The sequence below is a fragment of the Panicum virgatum genome, chromosome 5K, assembly GCF_016808335.1.
Source record: "Panicum virgatum strain AP13 chromosome 5K, P.virgatum_v5, whole genome shotgun sequence".
Taxonomy (NCBI): Eukaryota; Viridiplantae; Streptophyta; class Magnoliopsida; order Poales; family Poaceae; genus Panicum; species Panicum virgatum.
Genome location: NC_053140.1, coordinates 661,659 through 684,688, shown reverse-complemented (window position 1 = coordinate 684,688; position 23,030 = coordinate 661,659). Strand labels below are relative to the sequence as shown.

General features: G+C 48.5%; 1 protein-coding gene, 1 long non-coding RNA gene and 1 pseudogene across 2 annotated transcripts; 1 reads left to right on the top strand and 2 right to left on the bottom strand.

The window, feature by feature from the left end:
* Window positions 1–365: 365 nt before the first annotated feature.
* Window positions 366–1,892, bottom strand: LOC120710396. The gene is made up of 3 exons (XR_005689882.1): window positions 1,748–1,892; window positions 1,512–1,643; window positions 366–1,244 (listed from the first exon to the last, which is right to left on the bottom strand). It is a non-coding gene; the product is annotated as an uncharacterized LOC120710396 (long non-coding RNA).
* A 90-nt stretch (window positions 1,893–1,982) lies between these two features.
* On the bottom strand, window positions 1,983–5,181 carry LOC120705477 (NAC domain-containing protein 18-like). Its single transcript, XM_039989815.1, has one exon. The coding sequence runs from the start codon at window positions 5,044–5,046 to the stop codon at window positions 4,615–4,617; it is 432 nt and encodes a 143-aa protein (XP_039845749.1). The 5' UTR covers window positions 5,047–5,181; the 3' UTR covers window positions 1,983–4,614.
* Window positions 5,182–11,405: 6,224 nt separating this feature from the next.
* On the top strand, window positions 11,406–16,301 carry LOC120705476 (annotated as a pseudogene).
* Window positions 16,302–23,030: the final 6,729 nt, after the last annotated feature.

The following is a 23,030-nucleotide window of genomic DNA, read 5'->3' as shown; positions in this document are numbered from 1 at the left end:
AAGCAGAGGAACGCCGGGCGTGCCGCGTGCGGGTGACGCAGCGCACATGACCGGCGGCTCGTGTCTGGTACCGAGAGGCATCTTGCGCTCCAAGAGGTGTTCCTTCATGTGCAACTTAATTGGGCGATGAAGCACACAGTGCGCGATCGTGCTGCAAAAAAGAAAGGGACGGCGGGCGTGTGTGTGCACTGCTGCTGCCTCATTTTGGCAATGTACCGTCCGCCACTACTACGTCCACGTAATGCGATACCACATCACTGCCTACCCTTCCTTCTCGGCATCGTATATCTGCTCTAGCTAGCCTTTTCTTTTTGGTAAAAAAACAGAGGAAGGAGCAAATAAGTACATGAGACGAGATCAAATCGTACTAGGACTAGGAGATACTACATATTACAGTCTGTCAATCAATCATCAAATTCCATTCAACTACAACATGCAGCTCGGTGCGTGCGTGATCAATCAATCTGATCATACCATACACCGTGTTGTCAGGCAAGGACCGGACTTTCTTGGTCATCACCATCGAGCCAACTCCATCACATTGCATGCATGGCCCATACAAAGCTCGGGTTCGGCTCTCCGGAGCCGATACGGTCTCAGCGCGGATGCGCCGCCCAGAGCAACCGCCGCCGCTGCCGCCTGCTCATCCTCGTGCCCATGTCGCTCAACGCCACGCGACATGGTGGGTGAAACACAGCGGCCGGCGCTCCTCGTGGCTGCAAGGACGGCAGCAGGACGCACCTGAGCATCAGCGACGCCATGGAGGCGGCGCCGGAGTATAGCAGCCTCCGAGTTGTGATCTACGTCAAGGCCGGCTGACCTGATCCATCATTCATTGGTCGAGCTCCATTCTTCTTCTCTCCCATTTTGACTAGTTCACCAGAGGAAAAATGTATCCTTGTCAATCTATACCAATTCCTTTTCACTAGGAATTCTGCTTGTGACCCCGTTAATTCACGACGTGTCACAGCCTGTGTCATCATCTGCAGTTTGCAAGTATGTGCCTTCAGATGTTTCCACATCACGTTCTGACACACATTCTTCAGTTTCCAAGTAGGCAAGTAGCCACTGTCCATCCCTTCATCGATCTCATCATCATTGGCGCCAACAGACAAACTAGCATTCTCTGAACCTGCTAACAGTTGCATCTCTATTGTACTGTGGATTTTGAGTGTCTACATCACTAACAGGAACATTTCCATAGGTGACACCATACAGCAGTTGTTGGAAAGAACAGCCAATATCTGGGCAATTGGAACACAACTTGTTCTTTTTTTTTAGAATTCATAATTAAATTCATGATAGTATAGTTGATTATCTGTTAACATTGCGAGATGAATCTATACATGCACTCCTAACACAGCAGTATACAATTGTCTATAAGAACCTATAAGCATGGGCAACACAGCATTTTGTTACAATTGTCTACAGTTGAGTAATCTAACAAGCATATAGATTACGTATACTTGACAGTATTGGCTTATCCAAAAATTGAGATGTGGGGTGGTTACCTTGATAGTGGTAAAGGGTTGATTCCAGCAACACCCCCACAACATCCAAGCCTGACCGTGCTGCAGATATTTACTGGATTCAGCTGAACCTAGGTTTGGAGTGGAATTCCCAGTCGCCAAAACACTGTCCCGCTGCATATTTGCAATCTAACTCAGACTCCTTGGTTCGAAAGATTTCGACTCCTCCAGGATAAATCAGTGAAAGATCAAATCAGCAAATAATGCACGGTTCTTACCTCGACGACATTGGGACTCTAAGCCGGTTCGTCGGACTTCAACTCCTTGCTGTAAACCTCCACCCCTTGGTTCCAGGTGCACGGGATCCCTGGCGCAATGACCGGCACCCTGGATTCCCACCCCTTTCACCAATCTGCAGGCAATCATGTTATCTAGTCGTCCGACTAATCGCGATTAGTCGGGTTTATCGGTCCGGTGACCCCTTATTGGGCGACTAGTTTTCTAGTCGTCCGACTAGTCGTCGACTAGTCGCGATTAGTCGCGCCGATCAGGTTGGAAAACGATCGGACTTGAGATTGTTTTGTGGGCTATTTGAGTTGTGGGCCTGGGCCGGTGACGATTGGCAAGGTGGCCCATTAGGTTTTTGGTATATAGAGGCTGAGACATAGTTCTGGACAGTTCACAAATCATCTCTCACAAGTAAGTGAAAAATCGACCATCATTGTTGTCTTCATGCTTGCTTTTTATTAAGTAATATGTAGTACATATATCATATCGGTCCTGGGACACATAGGACGACTAGGCAGACGACTAGGACCGACTAGGCTCGACTAATCGGCCTGATCGACGACTAATCGCGACTAGTCGTCTGATCGGTCCCATGGCGACTAGGTCCGACTAGACGATTTGAAAACAGGCATAGAAATGTTCTACTCTCTGATTTGATCAGATATCAACCGGCCTCAAAATAAATTGGGTAAATTACCAGAAATCTTGTTTGGTGCCTCTAAACCTCAGCCAAGAGAAGCATCTAGTCTTGCTAGAGTTTTTGGTTGTCAACTTGGAGCCCTTCCCTTGATATACCTGGGCTTACCCCTTGGAACCACAAAGCCCAGATAAGAGAAGCCAACAAAAGACTCTCAAGTTTACAACCAAATCCCAGGTATTCAGGAGTAAGCCCACACAACTTCTCTTATCTGGTCTTTGGTTGTCAACTTTGTTGCACAGCTATTACTTTCTGAATTGGGTCAACTATGTACAGTAGTTATAATGTGTAACATCTGAAGTTTCCTTTTCTGGGGATTGTGCCATCCGCATGCTTTGTACATTTTTTATCCTTATTTTTAATAATATATTACCACAGTGGGGGCCTCCCCCGCTGTACAGTTTCAAAAAATTTGATCAGATATCAGCATTGTACAAAATATAAAAACCAAAGCTTCCGGATTCCCATGTTACTACCTACAGCATGCGCCGTTCCCTATGATTTCATAATCATCATAGAAACACCTTTGATGACTAGAATTTACATGATGTAATCCTATGTTTTCATAATCATCAGTTGCTTAAGTACATACATAACTTTGTTATTTTACTGTAGGGATCACTTCAATTGCCAAGTCGGTACTCAGCAAGCGAGAGAAAAGGTTTCGTATTAAAAGAATCAAGCACTCCCCCCTGTAAGTAAGCCACGCCATATTAATAGTAACCATAGTAAATCAATTGCATTTTGGCGTGTAGGAAGAGAGTACAGATATGCCAGGTCATGTAGTTGCTGTTATGAATTCATTCAACAAAATTGGCGATTTTTCATAAGGCTAACAGGGTGACAAAACGACCGTTTATGTTTGAAGACTTTGTTTTCTGAGTTGTCACGCAGTTCCTTGCTAAAACGTATGCTCCCCAGGTTTATGCTAACTTTTGTTCTGTTTTGGGCCTGTTTATCTCTATCACGGCCTCACTGGTTCCCCCCCCCCCCAATTTTACTGTATCAAAGTTAACAATTATCTGTCATTGCTCATTCTGTCCAAGTGATAAATCCTTTGGCACTAAGTAGCACATAAAAAGTTCTCTTAAATTAAAAATAGATTTTAATTCATATTTTCAAATAACTTATTCAGTTATTTGCACAAACATACATAATTCGTTAAAGAAATCTAAGTAATAGATGATTCGCACAGACAAAAGAGTTAAAACACAACAAGAGCACATAACTCAATCAAGCCTTTAAAGATGAAGCTCACGATTGGCAATTCGCTGGGGCTAAGGGGCTTTCTAATTCTACCCTATGCCTCGAGCTGAGTGTGGCCCAAGTTTAGTGTTAGATGGTCTTGGTGGTCTGGTCCTTTGTAGGTGTGTGTATGTAAATTTTTTTTCCTAGCACAGTACCCTCCTCACTCTGGTCCAAGGTGTGGAGTGTTCATGCTGTAATTGAACCATTCTTTCTCTCTTAATACAAAGATACGCAGCTCCTGCATGTTCTTTTTTGAAGAAATCTCCTGCATGTTCTAGCAATCACAGTGACTGAGAATTCGTTTAAGAATCTAAGTAATAGATTCAAGCAAAAGAGTTAAGCGCAACCATAGCACATAACAAATTCAAGCAATCACAGTGACTGAGAATTCGTTCAAGAATCTAAGTAATAGATTCAAGCAAAAGAGTTAAGCGCAACCATAGCACATAACAAATTCAAGCAATCACAGTGATTGAGAATTCGTTCAAGAATCAAGCAAAAGAGTTAAGCGCAACCATAGCACATAACAAATTCAAGCAATCACAGTGACTGAGAATTTATACACTATTCTAGCAAGCATTCCTTATCTGCTTTCAATCTGCATTGCTGACGCCATCTTCAGCTAGGAAGTAGTCGCCTGTTTTGCCCTCTGTCATAGTTGGTGTCCTCATTGAAGGAGACTTTGCTGCTGTTGACATAGCAACCATCTCTCCAGCATTGAGGAGAGCACAAACAACCACCCTCCCCAGTGTTGACCAAAGCAGATTTGCAGCCGGCCGCCTCTCCCATGAAACCACCGTTATTGTCAGCGGCAGGGGCTGGCTGCTGGAGCTTCTTCTTGGCCTTAGCGTCCATCCTGACGCGTGAGATCACAGCGCCAGGAACGGGGAGCAGCGGGTCGGTGATCATGTACTAGTGCATGACCCACCCAGTGGTCCTCCTCTCACTGTCGAGATAAGAGAATTGCCACTTCTTGGACTTGAGGCTGATCTCAGGGCCGTCGCCCCCACGGCGAACGAGCACGAGGCCAGTCTCGTCGCTTGTCTGCCCGTGCCACGTGCCGCCGCCCTCCCCTGCGGGGACCGTGCGACTTGCGCGGTGGCTGCCGTGCTTGGTCGTCGGACCGAAGAAGAAGGCGTGGTCGCTGCCGGCGTGGCCGTGGCGGCGCATGAGCTCCCAGGGAGGGCAGCTGCAGGGATCAGCGTCGATGACGGCGTGCGCGTGCGGATTCGAATGGCCGACGGCGCGCGGGAGGAGGTAGTACGCCACGATATCCGCGTCTGTGGGATCGAACTTGCACGCCGGCGGCAGCGAGGGGTCGAAGCCGAACCGCGAAGCTTCCATTGCCCACTCCGCTCTCGTCGATTCCCCGAATCGTCGATTTGGCGAGGCCCGGAGAGCTCGGGGGCAGAATGTGGATGCCGGCGGGCGAGATTGGGGACGGCGCAAGCTTAGGGTTCAGAGGGCGGCGGCCGGGGAGTAACTCCGTTGTGTTTTGTTGATGTGGCAGGCTTAACGGGCGCCATTAATATTAGGCTGTGTTCAGTTCGCGAAAGTTTTGAATTTTGGGCGCGTTTAGTTCCCAAATTAAAAATTTTTTAGTCAAATCAACAATTTGACCAGATGTGGGAGGACTTTTCGGACACTATTAAAAAACTAATTTTCAGAACTCACCTGGAAACCGCGAGACGAATCTTTTGAGGCCTTTGACCGCATCATTAGCACAAACGGGTTACTGTAGCACTTATGGCTAATCATGCACTAATTAGGCTCAAAAGATTCATCTCGCCGTGTACATCCAAACTGCACAATTAGTTTTGTTGTTTAACTACATTTAGTACTCCATACACGTGTCGAAAGGGAGATACACAAATTTCGAGGTGAAAATTTTTTGGAACTAAACACGCTCTTTGATACCGTAGCACATTTCGTTGTTATTTAACAAACAATGTCCAATCATAGTCTAATTAGGTTTAAAAAATTTATCTCGTGCTAATTGGTTAGATTATGTAATTAGTTATTTTTTCAACTGTATTTCATGCTTTATGCATGTGTCCGAACATTCGATGTGACATGTACTGTAGAAATTTTTTTAGGAACTAAACAGGGCCTTATTTATCAGGCTTTGCATATGGACTTTTTTTCACCCCCTAAGTACTCGGTAACATTGTTTTTAGTTTCTTTTCAACGCACAAGGACATTTGCTAGCACTTGATCTAGATACCATCCACGCCCCTAATGCTGGAATAATCACCGTACTGCAGGCTTGTATTATTCTCAACTATGAAAAATCTGAAGTTTATCTATGATGTTTGTTATGCGAGCACCCCAAGCAAAAAATTCAGAGCACAGGTCCCAACATCAGGGAAATATAGTTGGGAACATATCAGATATCAGGTGCAAACCAAATTTTTTGTGCAAAACGTGCAAATTTGCCACCGGATCAACATTCATGGGTGTGCGCAGGGGAAGTGAGAGGGGAGATTTGCAAAAATATGATTAGGGCTGACGGTTAAGTGTAAAAATTACTCAATCCCTCATGCCCCTTGAATGTTGATCTGGTGACCGAGATTGAAATTTGCACGGTTTGTACGAAAGGGGCTGATTTACACCTGATATGTTCATAAAAATTAGACAGGCATAGATTTGAAAATTTGAACTGATAGACACTTCGTTTGATAATGGAAAATGTCCATTCAGTCTTATTCAGTGTTCGGCAGTACAACCAATTTCATTACTCACATATATAGTATGCCCTTAATGTGCTGTGTGATGATAGGTTGGCCTTTAGTTAAAATTTATTTAAATCCAGAAACAATCTTCAGTTATTTAAATTTCCTATAGCTGTGAGCACAAACAATTAAATGTTTTATTTTGTGGGTCTACAAAAGACATTGCCATCCCCTTGCTGTATGTTAGTCTGTGATATATAGGTGCTATCTTTTATTATTGTTGAACAACACCAGGATATGAAGGGCCCTAATATACTCATGATCTCGAGTGCCTGACGATGAAGGAACGCTACATGGGAAACGATCGGGTCCAGGTCGCCAATGGTGCAGGTTTGTCCATTGCTCACGTTGGAGATTCATTTGTTGCTACTGCATATATTATCTGAAAAATGTTCTGCACGTTCCACACATATATCGTCATCTCTTGTCCAATGATAAACTTGTCTCAGATAATGCCTATGTTGAATTTCATCACACTCATTTTCATGTTTTTTTTTTCGCGACCGTGCCTGAGCACGTTTTTCATTAGGAGGAGAGAAGAAAAAGTTACAAGAGGCCGAGCTCCAGAGCAAAGGAGCCGACCACAGAGTTCAGATGAGGCGATTACATTATTGTAGAGGTGCGACCTAGCAGCGCTAAGGAGCTAGCAAAAGCTAAATCTAAATGTCTGTAACCCGCACGGGACCAAGCTGTTATCTCCTCTATAACAAGATACACGACCTTTTCAATCGTTCGGGTCCGATGATCAAAAGTTGTGATTCCTCTCCTTCCAAATCAACCTGCAAACGAGAACAACCAGAGAGTCAAAGCCGCGCCTATAGGTCTTAGGAATTTGTTTCCGGGCCTTGGTCCACCAGGTTGTGAAAAAATCAGTTGGTACATTGAGCAGCGCGGTATCCCAACCGACCTTGCGCAGGACCTTGAACCAGACTTCCCGCGAGAATGGACATGCAACCAAAAGATGATCAATAGTTTCGGTCGATTGGGCACATAACGCACAGGAATCATCGTCCTGCAAACCATGTCGTTTACGCCGAGCTGCAGTCCAGCATCTCTCGTGTAGCACCAGCCAGATGAAGAATTTGCATTTGGCCGGTGCACGGGTTTTGCGAAGTAGTTTTGCCCCCTCGATTGGGTGCTGTCCAATGAAGAAGGCCGAGTAAGCAGAAGCGGTGGAGAAAATCTTATCAGGTGTCCACTTCCAACAGATCTTTGCCTTGTTCGGCTGGGAGATTCAGCCAGCCACAACAGTATTTTCCTCTCACACCAAATCAGCCAGCCAGCCAACCAACCAGCAGTATTTTCCTCTCACGCCAAATCAGCCAGCCATCCAGCCAGCCAGCCGAACAAGGCACTTATCTGGCTGATTCTCTAGCAGCTGGACTTCCCGCGTTCGGTCCCAAATCTGCAAGTATTCCAAAAGAACTTGCACGGTCAGCCCCCCAGTGATATCACTAATCCATTGATCACCCTGCAACGCTTGAGCGACGGTTCGCTGCCTTTTGACCTAGGCACCAATAGCATTACAAAGGCAAGGCGCCAGATCTAGCAAAGATTGCTCCTGGAGCCAACAGTCTGTCCAAAACAGTGCCTTGCACCCATCTCCAAGTTCGATGTAAATCGAGGCTTGAAACATGCTTTTGACAACGCGCTCCTCCTCAGCCGGGAGCTGCAACCACGACCTGTGCCCCTCGGTACGCTTCATCCAGAGCCACCTCATGTGCAGTGCATAACCAAACCGAGTCAAATCAACAATTCCAAGCCCTCCAATCTCGGCTGGCATGCATACCCGAGGCCATGCAAGCAAGCAGTGGCACCCTCTCGCCTCCTTGGCCCCCTGCCAAAGAAAATTTCTCCTATAGGTGTCTATACATTTGATCACCCAAGGGGAGAGGTTTACTGCAAGGGCTGTGTGTGTTGGTATGGCCGAGAGCGTGCTCTTGATCAAAACAGTTCGTCCAGCCTTATTTAAAAGCCCTACCTTCCAACGCCGGTAGCCTGTTAGCAACCTTATCGACCAACGGTTGTAGATCACTCTTGGACAGCTTCTTGAGACCAAGTGGTATGCCCAGGTAACGGATGAGGAAAGACACTCTTCTTAGAGGAAGCTACACAAACGGACTATACCAATTCCCAAATAATCCTTTCAGTCGAGCTTTGTTCAATCACTGCCAAAAACACTGAAGATATCTGGCATAGCTGACTAGCACATCCCACTTCTGCTGTGTTTGTGATGCATGTCAGCAAGGCAAAGCTCACCAATTACGTTTTTATTCCTCTGTTCTTTCCACAGCCAGTCCCTTAGACGTCCGCACTGATGTTTGAGTACCAGCCCTAACCTCTCTGTAAATGGTTACAGTTACTGTGTTAGTTTTGTCGACGATTACAGAAGATTCACCTGAATCTATTTTCTTGAGAACAGGTTCGATATTGAGTCCACTTTTATGCAATTCCAATGTCATGTTGAGAGGCTTCTAGGCAAGAAAATCCCGACTGTTCATCATCAGCCATTTCCCAAGGGTTGGTCGTGTCTCACAGAATATATGCTTCAAGATTTTACTCCCATGGCTGCAGCCAAGACGATGCTCACAGAAAAAAGAGAGCAAATATGAAGAAGTGGAGACCAATTTGTACTCCCATGGCTGCTACTGATGAGAAGCCACCGAGAGAAATAGGCACACCTCTGACAGGAGAAGCACAGTTTCAGTACAGAACTGTTGGAGTAGGTGGCTTGCAATATTTGAGAATTACAAGGTCTGGCCTACTCTTGCACAAACCAAACATGTTTACCAAGAGGATCCTTCGGTATGTAAAAGGAACAAGCAGTCAAAGACTGAAGTTTCTGAAATCTGACAACAATCTGAATGCCTACTTTGACACTGGGCCGGGTGCCCATGGACCCATCGATTAACTAGTGGGTTTGCAGTCCTGATGGGACCTAATTTGGTGTCTTGGAACTCTGAGAAACAATCAACAGTAACAAAGCCATTGCAGATCTGACAGCTGAACTGATTTGGATTCAAATATTTCTTTTGAGGAACTTTGCATTTTTTTTTCAGAGAGAGATGCACCAGTTCTCTGGTGCGATAATCTTGGAGCAACCTACCTGACCTCTAACCCAGTAGGTGCTACTCATTTTTTGACGAATCGAACATGTCCCAAAGTGGGATGTATAACCATCAAAAGTTTATATTGAGACAAATCAAAGACTAATCTGAATGCCAACTCTGACAACAAGAACAACCTCTGAATTCAGACATTATTAGTGCACAGCCATCAAAGACTATTGCAAGAACAGAACTGCTATAAAGAATTAAGAGCACTATAAAAAAAAACTCGATCGGGGGGTTGAAACGGTCCCCACCCGTGTTTCATTAAGAGGAAGCGACTGCCTCGGCTCTTAACCCCACCGAGAAACCCCCCGAACCCTGGCCCACCAGCGAGGGGGGTTTTTTACCCCGCGGCATCGGAAATTCGCGTCCGCCAGGACTCGAACCCGCGCCGCGGGGGTGCCGCCAGCCCCAGCCGGCCAACTGGTCGTAGGGGCCTTAGGCTTAAGAGCACTATATGTCAGTCCACATTCATCCATCTGGAACACTAAATTGAATCAGTCCTTATCAAAAAGAAAAACTGAGTCAGAGAAATCTTCCCAATCGTCCAACGGGAGGTCGTCCAACGAGTGGTCGTACAACGGGAAGTCTGGCAGGTCGTCCATCGGGAAGTCATCAAAGAGGATGTTGCAGTCAGGCATCCCCTTCCATCAGAGTGTACTGAGGTTCCTGTAGATGCGGGCCACGCGGCGGCGGCGGCCGTGCCGGTGATCTCCTGTCGTGGCGACGGCGTGGGCACGGGCTCCTTTTCCCTGAAGTCACTGGCGTCAGCGGCCCTGTAGCTGCATTCGTCGTCGCCGTGGACGATGAAGCTGGGGATTTCGCGGTCCGCGCCGCCCAAACGTTGCTTCTTCCTCACATGGACCCCGTCGTCGCCTTGCGGCGGAGCAAAAGGTGGGGGTGGTGGTGGTGGTGGTGATCGGGGCCGACCAGCAGCCGAGGCGGCCCGGCAAGAACGCCCAGGCCCAGGGGTAGCACGGCGTGGCCGTGGTGGTGGTGGTAGTGGTGGGGGAGGGGCGACCAGCGGCCTCCGCGGCAGCATGGCGATGCCGTGGTGGTGATCGGCGACGAGCGGCGGCCGTTCGGCGCGTTGCGCAGGAACGTACGGAGCTGACCACGGCGGCGGCGGCCCAGAAGGCTTTGAAGGTGCCTGCGGCGGCGGGGGCAAGGGCGCCGAGCGAGTTGCCGCTGATGGCTGCTCAGCGAACGTAATCAATTAGCGCTGTGATCTGATTTACTACGGGGTAAATAGCCAGCCGAACCGAATAGCAAGAGACTAGCAATAACATTAGGCCCCGTTTAGTTTCCAAAAATTTTTCTAAGCTACTCGTCACATCAAATATTCGGACACAAACATGGAACATTAAATATAATTAAAAAAAACTAATAACATAATCTAACTGATTATCACGAGATAAATCTTTTAAGCCTAACTAGTCCATAATTGGAAATTAATTGGCAAATAACAACAAAAGTGCTATAGTGTCAAAAAACCAAATTTTTTCGCGAACTAAACAGAACCTTAATTAAATTTAGAGATTTAGAGGTTAGCTAAACAATAAAAAATTTACTAAACTACTCATCTTTCCAACAGACTCTCTAAAACTAAACTCTCCATGTGCTATACTGCTAGTGAGCTCCACGTGTCATGCTCCCTTCTTATCTTCTTCCTTCCCCCTCCTCTCTCTCTTCCCTCCCCGAAATCGAGTTCCTCTCATGCACCGCCGCCTCCCGGAGGCGCGCGTCCCCGCGGCGCTCCTTTGCCACGGCCCGTCGTGGGCGGCGAGCAAGCCCAGGTCAACGGTGGCAGCGTGGGTTGGCGAGGGCGTCCCAGGTCGGCGGGGGCGGCGCGGGACGGTGAGGGACGTCGGGGGTGGTCGACGTCACCAGGTACGCCGCCCTCCTCGCGGAGCCTAGTGAGGTCGCGGTCTACCTCGGGAACCTCGTCGACAAGACGTGCACCGACGTCTACCACACCAACCTCACGCTCCACCTCTACTTCAACGCGGCGCAGCTGCTACCGCCACAGCAACACCAGCAGGCCGATCTGGTCCTGCCCATCTCAAGGAGCCTGCCTTCGAACGACGGGCAGTGGTTCGCCATCCAGAATTCCACCGATGTGCAGTCCAAGAAGCTCGCCATTCCGTCAAACACCTACCTGGCGGTCCTTGAGGTGTTCGTTTCCTTCCACTCCAACGACGAGTTCTGGTACACCAATCCGCCCAATGATTACATTCAGGCGAATAACTTGTCCGACGTTCCCGGCAATGGTGCATTCAGGGAAGTCGTAGCTAGGGTGGATGGTGAAGTCGTCGGCACGGATTGGCCATTCACTGTGATTTACACCGGTGCTGTCAACCTGCTTCTATGGCGGCCAATCACCGGAATTGGCTCGTTCAATCTCTCCACATATGACATTGACATCACACCATTCTTGGGCAGGCTCCTGGACAGTGAGGAGCATTATTTTGGGTTTGGCATCACAGGATGCTCTTGATGTGTGGTACATTGATGCTAATTTGCATCTGTGGTTGGATCACAAGAGTTGGAAGACAACTAGGAGCTTGCTCAGCTATGATGTATCTGTGTTGGACCTCAATGTGAACTCTGAATTCAGTGGGTTAGATGGCAGTATGTGACATGTGCAAGTTGGCATATCTCTGCAACTGGATGGGTGAAATCGTCATACGGGGCGGTCACCACAAGTTTCCACCAGAGATTAATATATGAAAACAGCAATGTGTTTAGAATGAACGGAACTGTACAAATCGTGAACCAAACCATCAATGCAAAATCTGGCATCTTTGCCAAGGATGCTTCTTCTGTGCTGCTGTCCAGGGAGTTTCATGAGGCCTTCCCACTGTATCTTTATACTGGAACCTCAGATAAAGTGGGTGATGAGTACTCATTGGATTCACTTGTCAAATTCGGTATCAATGAGAAGAAGACCTCTGGTGGGAAACTGGGCTTGTTCACTCTTGCCCAAGACAATGGTCCAAGTGGTTACTTGTTGCTGAATTCTGGTATAACACCTCTTTGCATTCAGCACTGCAGCTCTCTCCCTTTGAGGTTCTCTATGGTCACAAGCCCAGACACTTTGGCATCAAAGATCTGTCAGCTTGTTCTGTCCCTGACTTAGAGCATTGGTTGCAGGAGAGGGAATTACTGACAAACCTCATTCACCAACAGCTCACTCGAGCTCAGCAATGTATGAAGAGCCAAGCAGACAAAGGTCGATCAGAGAGATCATTTGAAGTGGGTGACCTAGTTTATCTGAAGCTCCAACCATACATTCAGTCCAGTGTGGCATCTTGGATGAGCCAGAAGTTGTCATTTCGATTCTTTGGACCCTTTACCATACTGCGGAAAGTTGGGACGGTGGCGTACAGACTTGATCTTCCACAAGACTGCAAGATACATCCAGTCATCCATGTCTCCCAACTCAAGAAGCACATCCCACCCCATACTCAGGTTAGCACAGACTTGGCGGCTATACCATCAGATTCCGAATTGGTGATCATGCCCGTGGCTTTTCTGGATCGTCACTCTCTGAGGTATGGCTCCACTTAACATGCTCAGGTGCTTGTTCAGTGGCATGATTTACCGATGAACATGGCTACATGGGAAGGACTCCAGGAGTTGCATCGCCACTACCCTACTGCTCCAGTTTGGGGTCAACCTGGATTTCAATGTCCACATCAACCATGCCGACATGTCCCTCTATCTCGCATTCGATTACGCGGAGCATGACCTCTATGTCTGTGTCAATTCAATTCAATTCCATTAAGCAGCGCATGACCACTCTATCTTATTATAATCGATTAATCAAAATAACCAACCATACCGCAGAAGATTATCAGGCATCATGGGGAGAAGCTAAACGCCCCCATTAACCCCTACACTGTCAAATCCTTGCTGTGGCAACTGCTCAACGGCCTCAACTATCTTTACAGGTAACCAGAGTATATGCTGCTGCTTTCTCTGGAAGTTCCTATTGAAATCTCTGTGGCTAACCTCAACAATCTCTGCCTACCCTCCTGCAGCAATTAGATTATCCATCGAGGTCTCAAGCCTTCTAACATACTGGTATGGTCCCACTTGGAGATAGACAAATATAACTGCACAATTTGCGCAGCCTTTTTCTCTTGCTGATAGCGCTTTCATATGTGCTGCAACAGGTCATGGGAGAAGGAGAAGAACACGGAATTATAAAGATTGCTGATTTTGGGCTTGCTAGGATATATCAAGCTCTGGTGAAAGCATTGTGTGACAATGGGGTGAATACCTTCATCTGCATGCCTATTTGCTAGCACGTGTGCTGCTTTCCTCTTTCCAGGAATACAAGTAGTGGAAAACATACTGCCAAGGAATAAGTCTACTTTACCTTATTAATATTATTGTACTCTACCACAAAACCATAATTGTGCAGACCGCACTTGTGTTTGGGAAAGAGCGAGAACCATAATTTAGGAGATTTCAGAAGTGAAAAGATATTATTCTTTTTCAGAATCTGCTAGGGTTTGATTGGGAGTGTTTGAGTGGGTTTGTCAAATCTTACAATTTGGTTGGCTTTCTTATTCAATTGTCACCCTTACAAGGGCATTACTACAAAGTCTGCATTTGCTTGCAAGGAAGAATAAGCTCACGAATATTGTTTTCTTGTCAAAGAGTTGTCTTTTTGTAACCTATGTAAATCCCAGTGCTGTTTTTTTTTTGAAATACAAGATCCATTTTTCATGTAAAATCTCACAAATATAATAGTGATTAGTAACCTCCCAGTCAATATTTGTATTGCTCTTTAGATTTCTTTAGATTCAACATCAAGGATGAAAAAGCCTGAACATAACCCTGATGATATTGAGTTAAGAAGTTCATTAGGGAACCATAGTGATATTGATAATGACTTGGCGCATTTTGATCCAGAATTATAGATTATTAGAGTTCTAGAATTGTATATATCCGTATACTTTTTGTCATTATAAGCGATTCATAGAAATTTCCAGACATATATGCTTCATTACCTTCTTATGTAATGGAGAAGGTGATTGATCTAGATCTTCTTCTTGATCAGGTGAAAAGGATGCTCATGGTAAGAAGAAGCTAACTAGCAAGTGGAGGCCAATGACTATAGGCACACTGAAGAGATCGCTTCTGTTCTGTCCCAAGATGATCATTTTGTGGATGCTTCGACTCACAAGGTAAATTCTTCTCTCAGGACAGATCACGTGCTCTCACCTGCCCTTCTCTACATCATTTTTCCAAAGGAACAGCTATTCTCTCATTTACCGTTGAGCTCAGCTGATCGTGCAGTAGTTTTTTTCCCCAAAGGAACTTGCTCAGTTGGTCGATTCATCAGATTGTGAATAAAGTGTGTTAGTTTAGTATACTTTTTTCTGGATCAATGTACCAAGCTGACTCTGCTGGTGTTTCAAAAAAAAAACCTATGGTAGAGCTAATTCCTTGCTTTGTTTCAGTAAACTGCTAGCCTAATTCCTAACATTGAATAGTTAAACTATGGTGGTTATCCATTTGTTTTTCTGTAGCAGCGTTAAGTCTAATGGTTAAATACCTGGGCTGCAGTCATATTTGTTAAGCCAAAATGCAAACAGAAATGAAGCTGTACTTTTTTTTTGAACAATAGAAATGAAGCTGTACTAATATCAAGGGATTAACATTCAAGTAGTCATTCCATGTTTCTCATCAATTGTGATTAGTTCAGATCCCTTTTAGATTTAGGCATTTGCAAGATGGAAGTACAATAGTTGTTGGAGGAAGTCAAATTGAGCCAAACTTGAATTTTCTGAAGAGATGAACCGGTTACTCGGTAAAGTACCAGAGCTGATCGGTGCCAATAATGAGAATGTAGCAGATAGCAAATCCACTGCCACCATAAATAAATTTCTGCAAGACCATTTTTGGTTCATTTTTTCTACTATGTAGTTCTTGTTGTGGTAAAGAAATTATGCTGAGCTGCTACTAATGCTACACATATGTAATTTTTCTGGTGTTTTTTCATGTTTCCGTAAGTGACGGACTTCATTCGGAATTGCTCATGTGTGCTTGCTGTGATAAGTAGCATGTTGACAATGCCTCCATACTCGTCTCGCCTCTGCTCTGCTTCTAGGTTCTGCTCATGTAATTTTCATCAGGTGCTCACTCACTGAATCTTGTCAGGTAATTTTCTCTGTGATGCAGTTCTAATCTAATTCAGAATGTCACCCAGACAAAATCTCAAGAAGGTGTACTGTACGAGTATGTTTCAGGCTTACAGGCTTCCAAAAATCTGAAGTGCACCTTTTATGATCTCTGCTGGTGGTTTTCTGGATGATGTCTCACAGGTAGCACCATTTGCTCGCCCTACTGATGCTACCTATATATAGTTTTTCTGTATCTCAGTATCTGATTTTTCATGTTTCCGTAAGTGATGGACTTCATTCGGATTCGATCAGGTGTGCTTTCTATGATAAGTAGCATGTTGATATTGGCAGCAATATTGGCTATTAGATACGAGCTGTTATATTCAATATTATTATTGGGATATCCTTTATTTATAAGTTGATGTTGCTGTTTCATGCTTACAGGTATGAGGTCCTGAAATTTGAAGTACTCTCCATCTTTTTCTTTGGTGCTTTTCTCAACTTGTCTTGTTGGTGTTAATTTCTGGTTCTTGCCTGTGAGTGCGTTGGAACAACTGGTTATTGCCTGAACAAGTTACATTATATATTGCGTGCGTGTGCATAGTTTTTCAGATTGTATATATTGCGTGTCCCCGTAGCAACACACGGGCACTAACATGTTGACTAGCTACTAAAAGCGACGACACCATGAGAAAGGAAACAAGCAGCTGAATTGAGAGAGAGAGAAGTTTGAGACCTCGTAACACAAACAACTTTATGACAGACATATATAGTAGTAGTACATGCATACGTATATTATACTAGTAGTACACGACATATTTAAGTCTCGTGACGACGACTAAATAGTACATAATATGACAGACATATATAGTAGTATATATATAGCTAGTACTCCTAATTAACGACTAAGAAGAACCCAACCCAATAGATCGATCTCAGTATCGTGGGTAGGCGAATAGGAACTGCATCTTACGCACTCTAGATGTCCATTTTGATGCATGGCCCTCTGGAACGAGTGAAGTAGCATGGGCATCACCGCGTAGTGAAGTAGCCCGATATGCCAACGCTTGTAGGTCGGCACCACCAGCACGTCGCCGGGCTGTGCGGCCAGCCTGGCCTGGAACCCCAGGGGCAGCCCGGCAGCTGGGAGGGTGTTGGCCGGTAGTGTGGACGCCTCCACAGGTCCGGGAGGCACCGCCCCCTCAAGCCCGTGCGCGGAGGGGTTCCGGTTGTACCGTACCACGTGGTACGCCCGCACTTCAGGCACGCCGCTCCAGTGGTTGTAGGTGTTGGTGTTCAGGAAGGCTCTTGTGATGCTGTGCACGTAAGAAAGAAAGAAAGAAAGAAAGAATACATTAATTAGCAAACTCTCGGAGATCGAATTGAAGCACAAGTGATACCGATCCATATGATGATCGTCAACAGATCCAAGCAACAATTAAATAAAGTACGTACTTGTTTTGGCTGATCACCGAATACCAATTGCTCGGGAAGTCCAGCTGTCCGAGGATTCTCCAGTAGCCGTTCAGGTCAACCGGTGCCACCACATAGAGAAGCTCATCATGAAGCGCAAGAAGGCAGTGCACCCGGTTGAACATGGGCAGAAGAGACGGTGCCTTTATCGTGAGCTGCACATGTAAAGGCGTTCCCTGACGAGCATGCAGCAGTTACCAGAGGGAAACATTCCATCTTTCAGCAGAGTGTATCATCTGTGTATGTAAAGGAAGATGCACTGGATGGATGTTAATTTGTGTGCACCTTGAGCCCGCAATTGCATGTTTATTAGGTGTGGGTAGCAGTAACACTACACTTTGGTGCCCTGCAGCTAGCTAGACTTTCTTTGGCAGCGCTTGGATTTACATAATGCATGCCATGCATGTTGGATTCCAACCCGGACCCAAACACCACCTACGTACCTCAAAATAACAGAAACCGACTTGAACTAATATATACTATATAAATTATTATTATAAAAGCTAGGGCCGGCTTGCTCCTTCGCAGCCACGGAGGAGAAAATAGGACTCCGATCCAATGGCCGGCGGCGACCGCCCGCTGCTGGTGCTTCACGACACGAAAGAGGGCCATCTCGTGTACGACCTCCTCCTCCTCGACGGCAATGGCGAGGAGGACGACGAAGAGACGACGGTGGCCTGCTGCTTCCCACGCCCTGTCGCACGGTTCCCTTCCCAATGGTGCCTGTCCTTTGCCGTCTCCGGCGGCAACATCGTGGGCGCCGAGTACGACTGGAACGACACTTTCTTCCACGACACCGTCATCAAGGCCGGCGGCTACGACTTCTGGGAGAGGCAGGCGAGCCCGCGCCTCCGCGACTCGGAGGGCCGGCTCGTCCGGTGGTGGCCCATGTGCCGCTGCTATGATGCCTCGCGGCGTCTCGGCGGCAGCCACCGGGACAAGCCCGCCATGCTCCCCCTGGCCGACGGCACCGTGGTCAGGATGGACACAGTCCTCTTCGACGGCATCTACACCTTGGAGACGCTCCGGCCGCTCCCCGGCGGCTGGCATGCATGCTACCCCGCTGCCGAATCCACCGGTGGGGCCCTTGAGTGAGGAAGAGATTACCTTCGTATCGGCCTACTTGGCTATCGGCACCTTCTCCTTGGGCACCAACCATGGAAGAACGTGGCGCAAGGAGGGGACCTGGATGCTGCCGTTCGAGGGCCGCGCCTTGTACGTGCCGGAGCTCGACGCGGTCGTCGGCCTCACCACGGGGACTCGGCAGCTTCTATGCGCTTGCGACGTCAAGGACGACGGGACCCTGCTGCCGGTGGTGCGGCACGTGTGGACGGACACGTTCCCTAGGCCCTGCGAGGAGGAGTGCTGCAGCATCAAGTCGTCCAAGCCCAGGGATATGCCCAGCCTGGCCTACCTGGGCAAGGGCAGGATCTGTATCTGTAGGCCAATGAGCACCATGGAACCCAGCGACTTCGGCCCCACTATGACCTACAATGCCGCATCCTTGTTGGTGGTCGAGCTCAGCAGGAGCTTGCTGCCTGATGGTAACAATGGCGACCTACAGTTGGTCAGGCGAGGGAAGATGAGCTACATGTGCCCACCGCAAGGCCGGGAATCCCCATACATAGGCTTTATTCAGCCTGCTGCCACATAATAATTAAGCATTATTCATATGCTTTCTACATATTGTTATTGTTTTTAGTTTCCAGCGATATATACATATCTAAGTAATTGTCATTATGTCAGACCATAATAAAAACGCAATTTCTGTTTCTCTTGAAGACCAATACGATATAAAAATATCAAGTTGGCTCATCTGTCTTTCTTTCTCGCATGTTGATCATTAGAGGCCTCTTGACTTTTCTCTTCCCTATTTTTGATTTTTACAAGTAAAAAATCAAATAAAAAGCTGGATTGATTTATTTTACTTATTGGTTTTTTATATACATGTACGCCCTCCGTTCCAATCAGCCCAATCAGCATCTGAGAATCCTAGCTAACAAGTGTAGACGACGGCGACTTTGATAATTGATATATAGCACAAGGCCTAGCCCAGCAGTGCCTGTACTTGTTAACTGCATGCAAAACAATTGTCATGGTCTTGTTAAGTATTGCAAATTTGCAATGCACCCACAACTAACACTTGCGTAGTTCTGTGCCCGGCCAGAGAGGCATCTTCCACTCCAAGAGGTGTTCCTTCATGCATGTGCAACTTGGGTGGATGAACCACAGTGCGCGAGTGGGTACATGGCCTGCAGCTCGCTGCCTCCGATCCGATCCATCATTTTGGCAATGCATGCACCATCCACCACTACGTCCACATATGTAATGCGATAACCACATTACTGCCTACCCTTCCTTCCTTCTCAGCATCGTATGTATTTGTTGACCCAAATCCGGTCAACACACGAATGCACTAGCACGCGCAGATCACGTCTTAGTTTTTTCTTTTGGTATGAAAAAATCTTTGTGAGAACCGAGCGTAGCTCGGGTGGTCAGCACCACAGGTGTGCGGCCGGCCGGCGCGGGTTCAATTCCTAGGAATTGATTCCGCGGTTCTTACCCTGGGTACCGGGGTTGTGTGCGTGTGTGCTGAGTGTGTGTGCGTGTGGTGGTGTGCGTCGTCAGTATGGCGCGTTCTGAGACTACTCGGGCAGCCTCGGCTGCGTTGAGTCCGGTCAGCGTGAGCGCCCAAAAATCTTACATGACTCCTCAGTGCTCCTGGTTCTTTCAAAAAAATCTACGCCGCATTGTGATCGTCCGATCGATACCCTTGTTTTAAAGGCTTCCTGCTTGAGATGAGACCAAATCGTACAAAAAGATACTATACAGTCAGTCAGTCAGTCAATCAGCAAATTCCATCCCACCACAACATGTCAACATACAGTATTCCGTGCGTGTCATCCCTCCTCCTTCTATAAAAAAATCAATCCATCAATCAATCTGATCGTCACCATCGAGCAAACTCCATCTCATTGCATGCACCATCAAGCTCGGCTCTCCGGAGCCGACACGGTCTCAGCGCGGATGCGCCGCCCAGAGCAACCGCTGCCGCCACCTGCTCATCCTCTCCTCCGTCGTCAGCGTGGATGTCGCCGTCGGCCTCGCCGTGTCGCTCGCCATCTTCGCCGTGCGGAGGCCGAGGCATGCGCCGGGTGATCGCCCGGTCGCCCCTCCGCGGGCAGGGGGCCGACCGAGGCCGCCATCACGCGCGCGTGCGGTGTGACGCGGTACCCGGCGTTGTGCGCCAGCGAGCTCACGAAGCTCCACGCCGCCGACCTCGTGCCCATGTCGCTCGACGCCACGCGCCGGCGCGTGGCCGACGCGCTATCCAACGTCTCGGCGCTCGCCGTGGGCGCGCCGGCCGCCGCCGACTGCCTGGAGCTGCTCGACGTCGCTGGCGAGCTCCTGGAGCGGTCGGTCCGCGCCGTCGCGGCGTCGTCGCCTGCGAACTCGACTGACGCTGCTGCTGCTGCTGTGCACACCGACAACGACGTCATGACCTGGCTCAGCGCGGCGCTCACGTACTACTACACGTGCCACGACCTCCTTCAACAGGTCGGCGCCGACGACGACGTCGGGACCGACCTGCTTGAGTTCCTCCCCAACCTCGGCGAGCACCTCAGCAACAGCCTCGCCATCTTCAAGGAGCTGGGCGAGCTGGGCGGCGGCATATCCGGCGTCAACCGCCGAAGTCTTCTTCAAGCCACCAGCAATAATGAAGACGAAGACGTCGGCTTCGTCCCACCAAGGTGGGTGAAAGACAGCGACCGCCGCCTCCTGTTGGACGCGGCCGGCGACATGGTGCCCGACATGGTTGTGGACCAGGACGGCAGCGGGACGCACCTGAGCATCAGCGACGCCGTGGAGGCGGCGCCGTAGTACAGCAGCCGCCGCGTCGTGATCTACGTCAAGGCCGGCGAGTACAGCGAGAACGTCAAGATCGGGCGCGCCAAGACGAACCTGATGCTCGTCGGCGCCGGCGCCGGCGCCGACGAGCGTCGTCGGGCGGCGGAGCGTCCAGGACAGGTTCAAGACGTTCGACACATCGAACAAAATCAATACAAACTTTACTTTTTATCCTCTTCTCCAAACCCTAGCTTTTCCAACCCTCTTTGTTGTTCTTCCTTCGTCTCCACGACGTTTGAAGGCGTTCTAGGTGGCCTGCCGATCCTAAAACAACCCTACGTGCACATACCCTGATAGGGTCCCTCCCGGATTCGCGTTCGTCGACCGTCGCCGATTCTCACCGGCGACCGGTCTAACCGGTCCTTTAGACCGGTCTGACCGCTCCACGCAAGGAGAGCTGTATTGAGCTCTTTCTCACGCCGCACGATCTAGTGTGTTCGTGTGTTGACCGAGATTTGTGTCAACACATAGCTCGGGCGCCTGCTCCGGCTGGCAGCAAAGGAGTGAATCTGCAGGACCTAGACCAAAGATACCCTCGTCGATACGCAGCGGCAGGCACGCAGGCAGGGTCTCCGCGACCTCGCGCTACAAGACAGGGTAGGACATTTTTCCAAAAGAGAGAATCGGTGCGCCCATCCAAAATAGATCCAAATAGCAGCTCTTGGGGGGTAGGACCTTTCGGAAGCTGCATAGAGCACCGCGGGGACCCCACTCCAGAGCGCGCAACCGAGATTCAGGTCCGAGGATGTTAGGACTTCAGGGTTTTTTTTTTGGGGGGGGGGGGGGGGGGGTTCTAGAACTTTGAAACTCGGTGCATGGTTCCGTTGCATAGTATTGAGACGAAGAACTTGGTAACCGAACTAGAGAACTGTCATGGTGCTCATTTTTTATCTTATAAAACTCGATCACCTCCCCATAATTATCCTACTGTATCCGCAAATTTACTAAGATAGTGTAACATTTAATTTAATGCCCATCAAATTTCTTATTGAAACCCCGTTGAGAGTCGTCCATTGGTACGGTTTTCCTCCGGTTTTGCATCTCGATCAGGTGCTGGTTCTCCACGTTTTCCAATTCGATGCAGTTTTGATGAACAAAAATCAACTGATAAATTCCGCACTTTGAAAATAGGCAGATAGAGGTACGGTAGAGTAGATAATAGAGGCTGTCAGAGCGACCAATCCCCCCCCCGCACCCCCCCAGACGGCTCCCTATTATAGATGGCCATTTGGCTCGATACCCATGGGGTCCGAAGCCCGGCCCATATTAGCCTGACCCGAGCACGGCACGGGCCCGAATATTATTGGGCTCGGGCCGTCATGGGCACGATAGCCGGGCCGTGCCTGGGCCTCAATCCCGGCCCATGGACGCGTCCAGGCACGGCCCGAAAAAGGGCGGCTCGATCGGCCCGATGGGTAGCACGATAAGCCCGTTTAAATACTATGTTATCTATTATCAAACCCTATTTAAACATTTTCGGGCCGCCGGGCCAAACGGGCCGGCCCGGCCCGATTAAATCAATTTCGGGCCGTGCCTGGGCCGGCACTTCAGCCCATGGGCAGACACGGCACGGCCCGTTAATATTTTCGTGCTTAAGTGGGTCGGGCTTAAACGGGCCGTGCTTAGCCGGGCCCGTGCCGGGCCGGGCCGCCCGTTCGACCGCCGCCGCCTCCTCCAGCTAGACCTGGGCATCCTCCGGGCCGGGTCGGGTTCGGGTCGGGCCAAAAAAAGCCCGGTGTTTTTTCTAGCGGCCCGTGCCCGACCCGACCCGGTGGCCGGGCCGTAAAATTGAGCCCGCACCCGACCCGACAGCCAGTCGGGTCGGGTCGGGTTCAGGTCGGGTCGGGCCGGGCCTATGTAAAATGTCGGGTTTCTTCGGGTTTTTTCGGGTTTCGGGTCAAAAATTTTAGCCCGTGCCCGGCCCGTCAGTCATACCGGGTCAAAATTTTTTACCCGAGCCCGCCCAT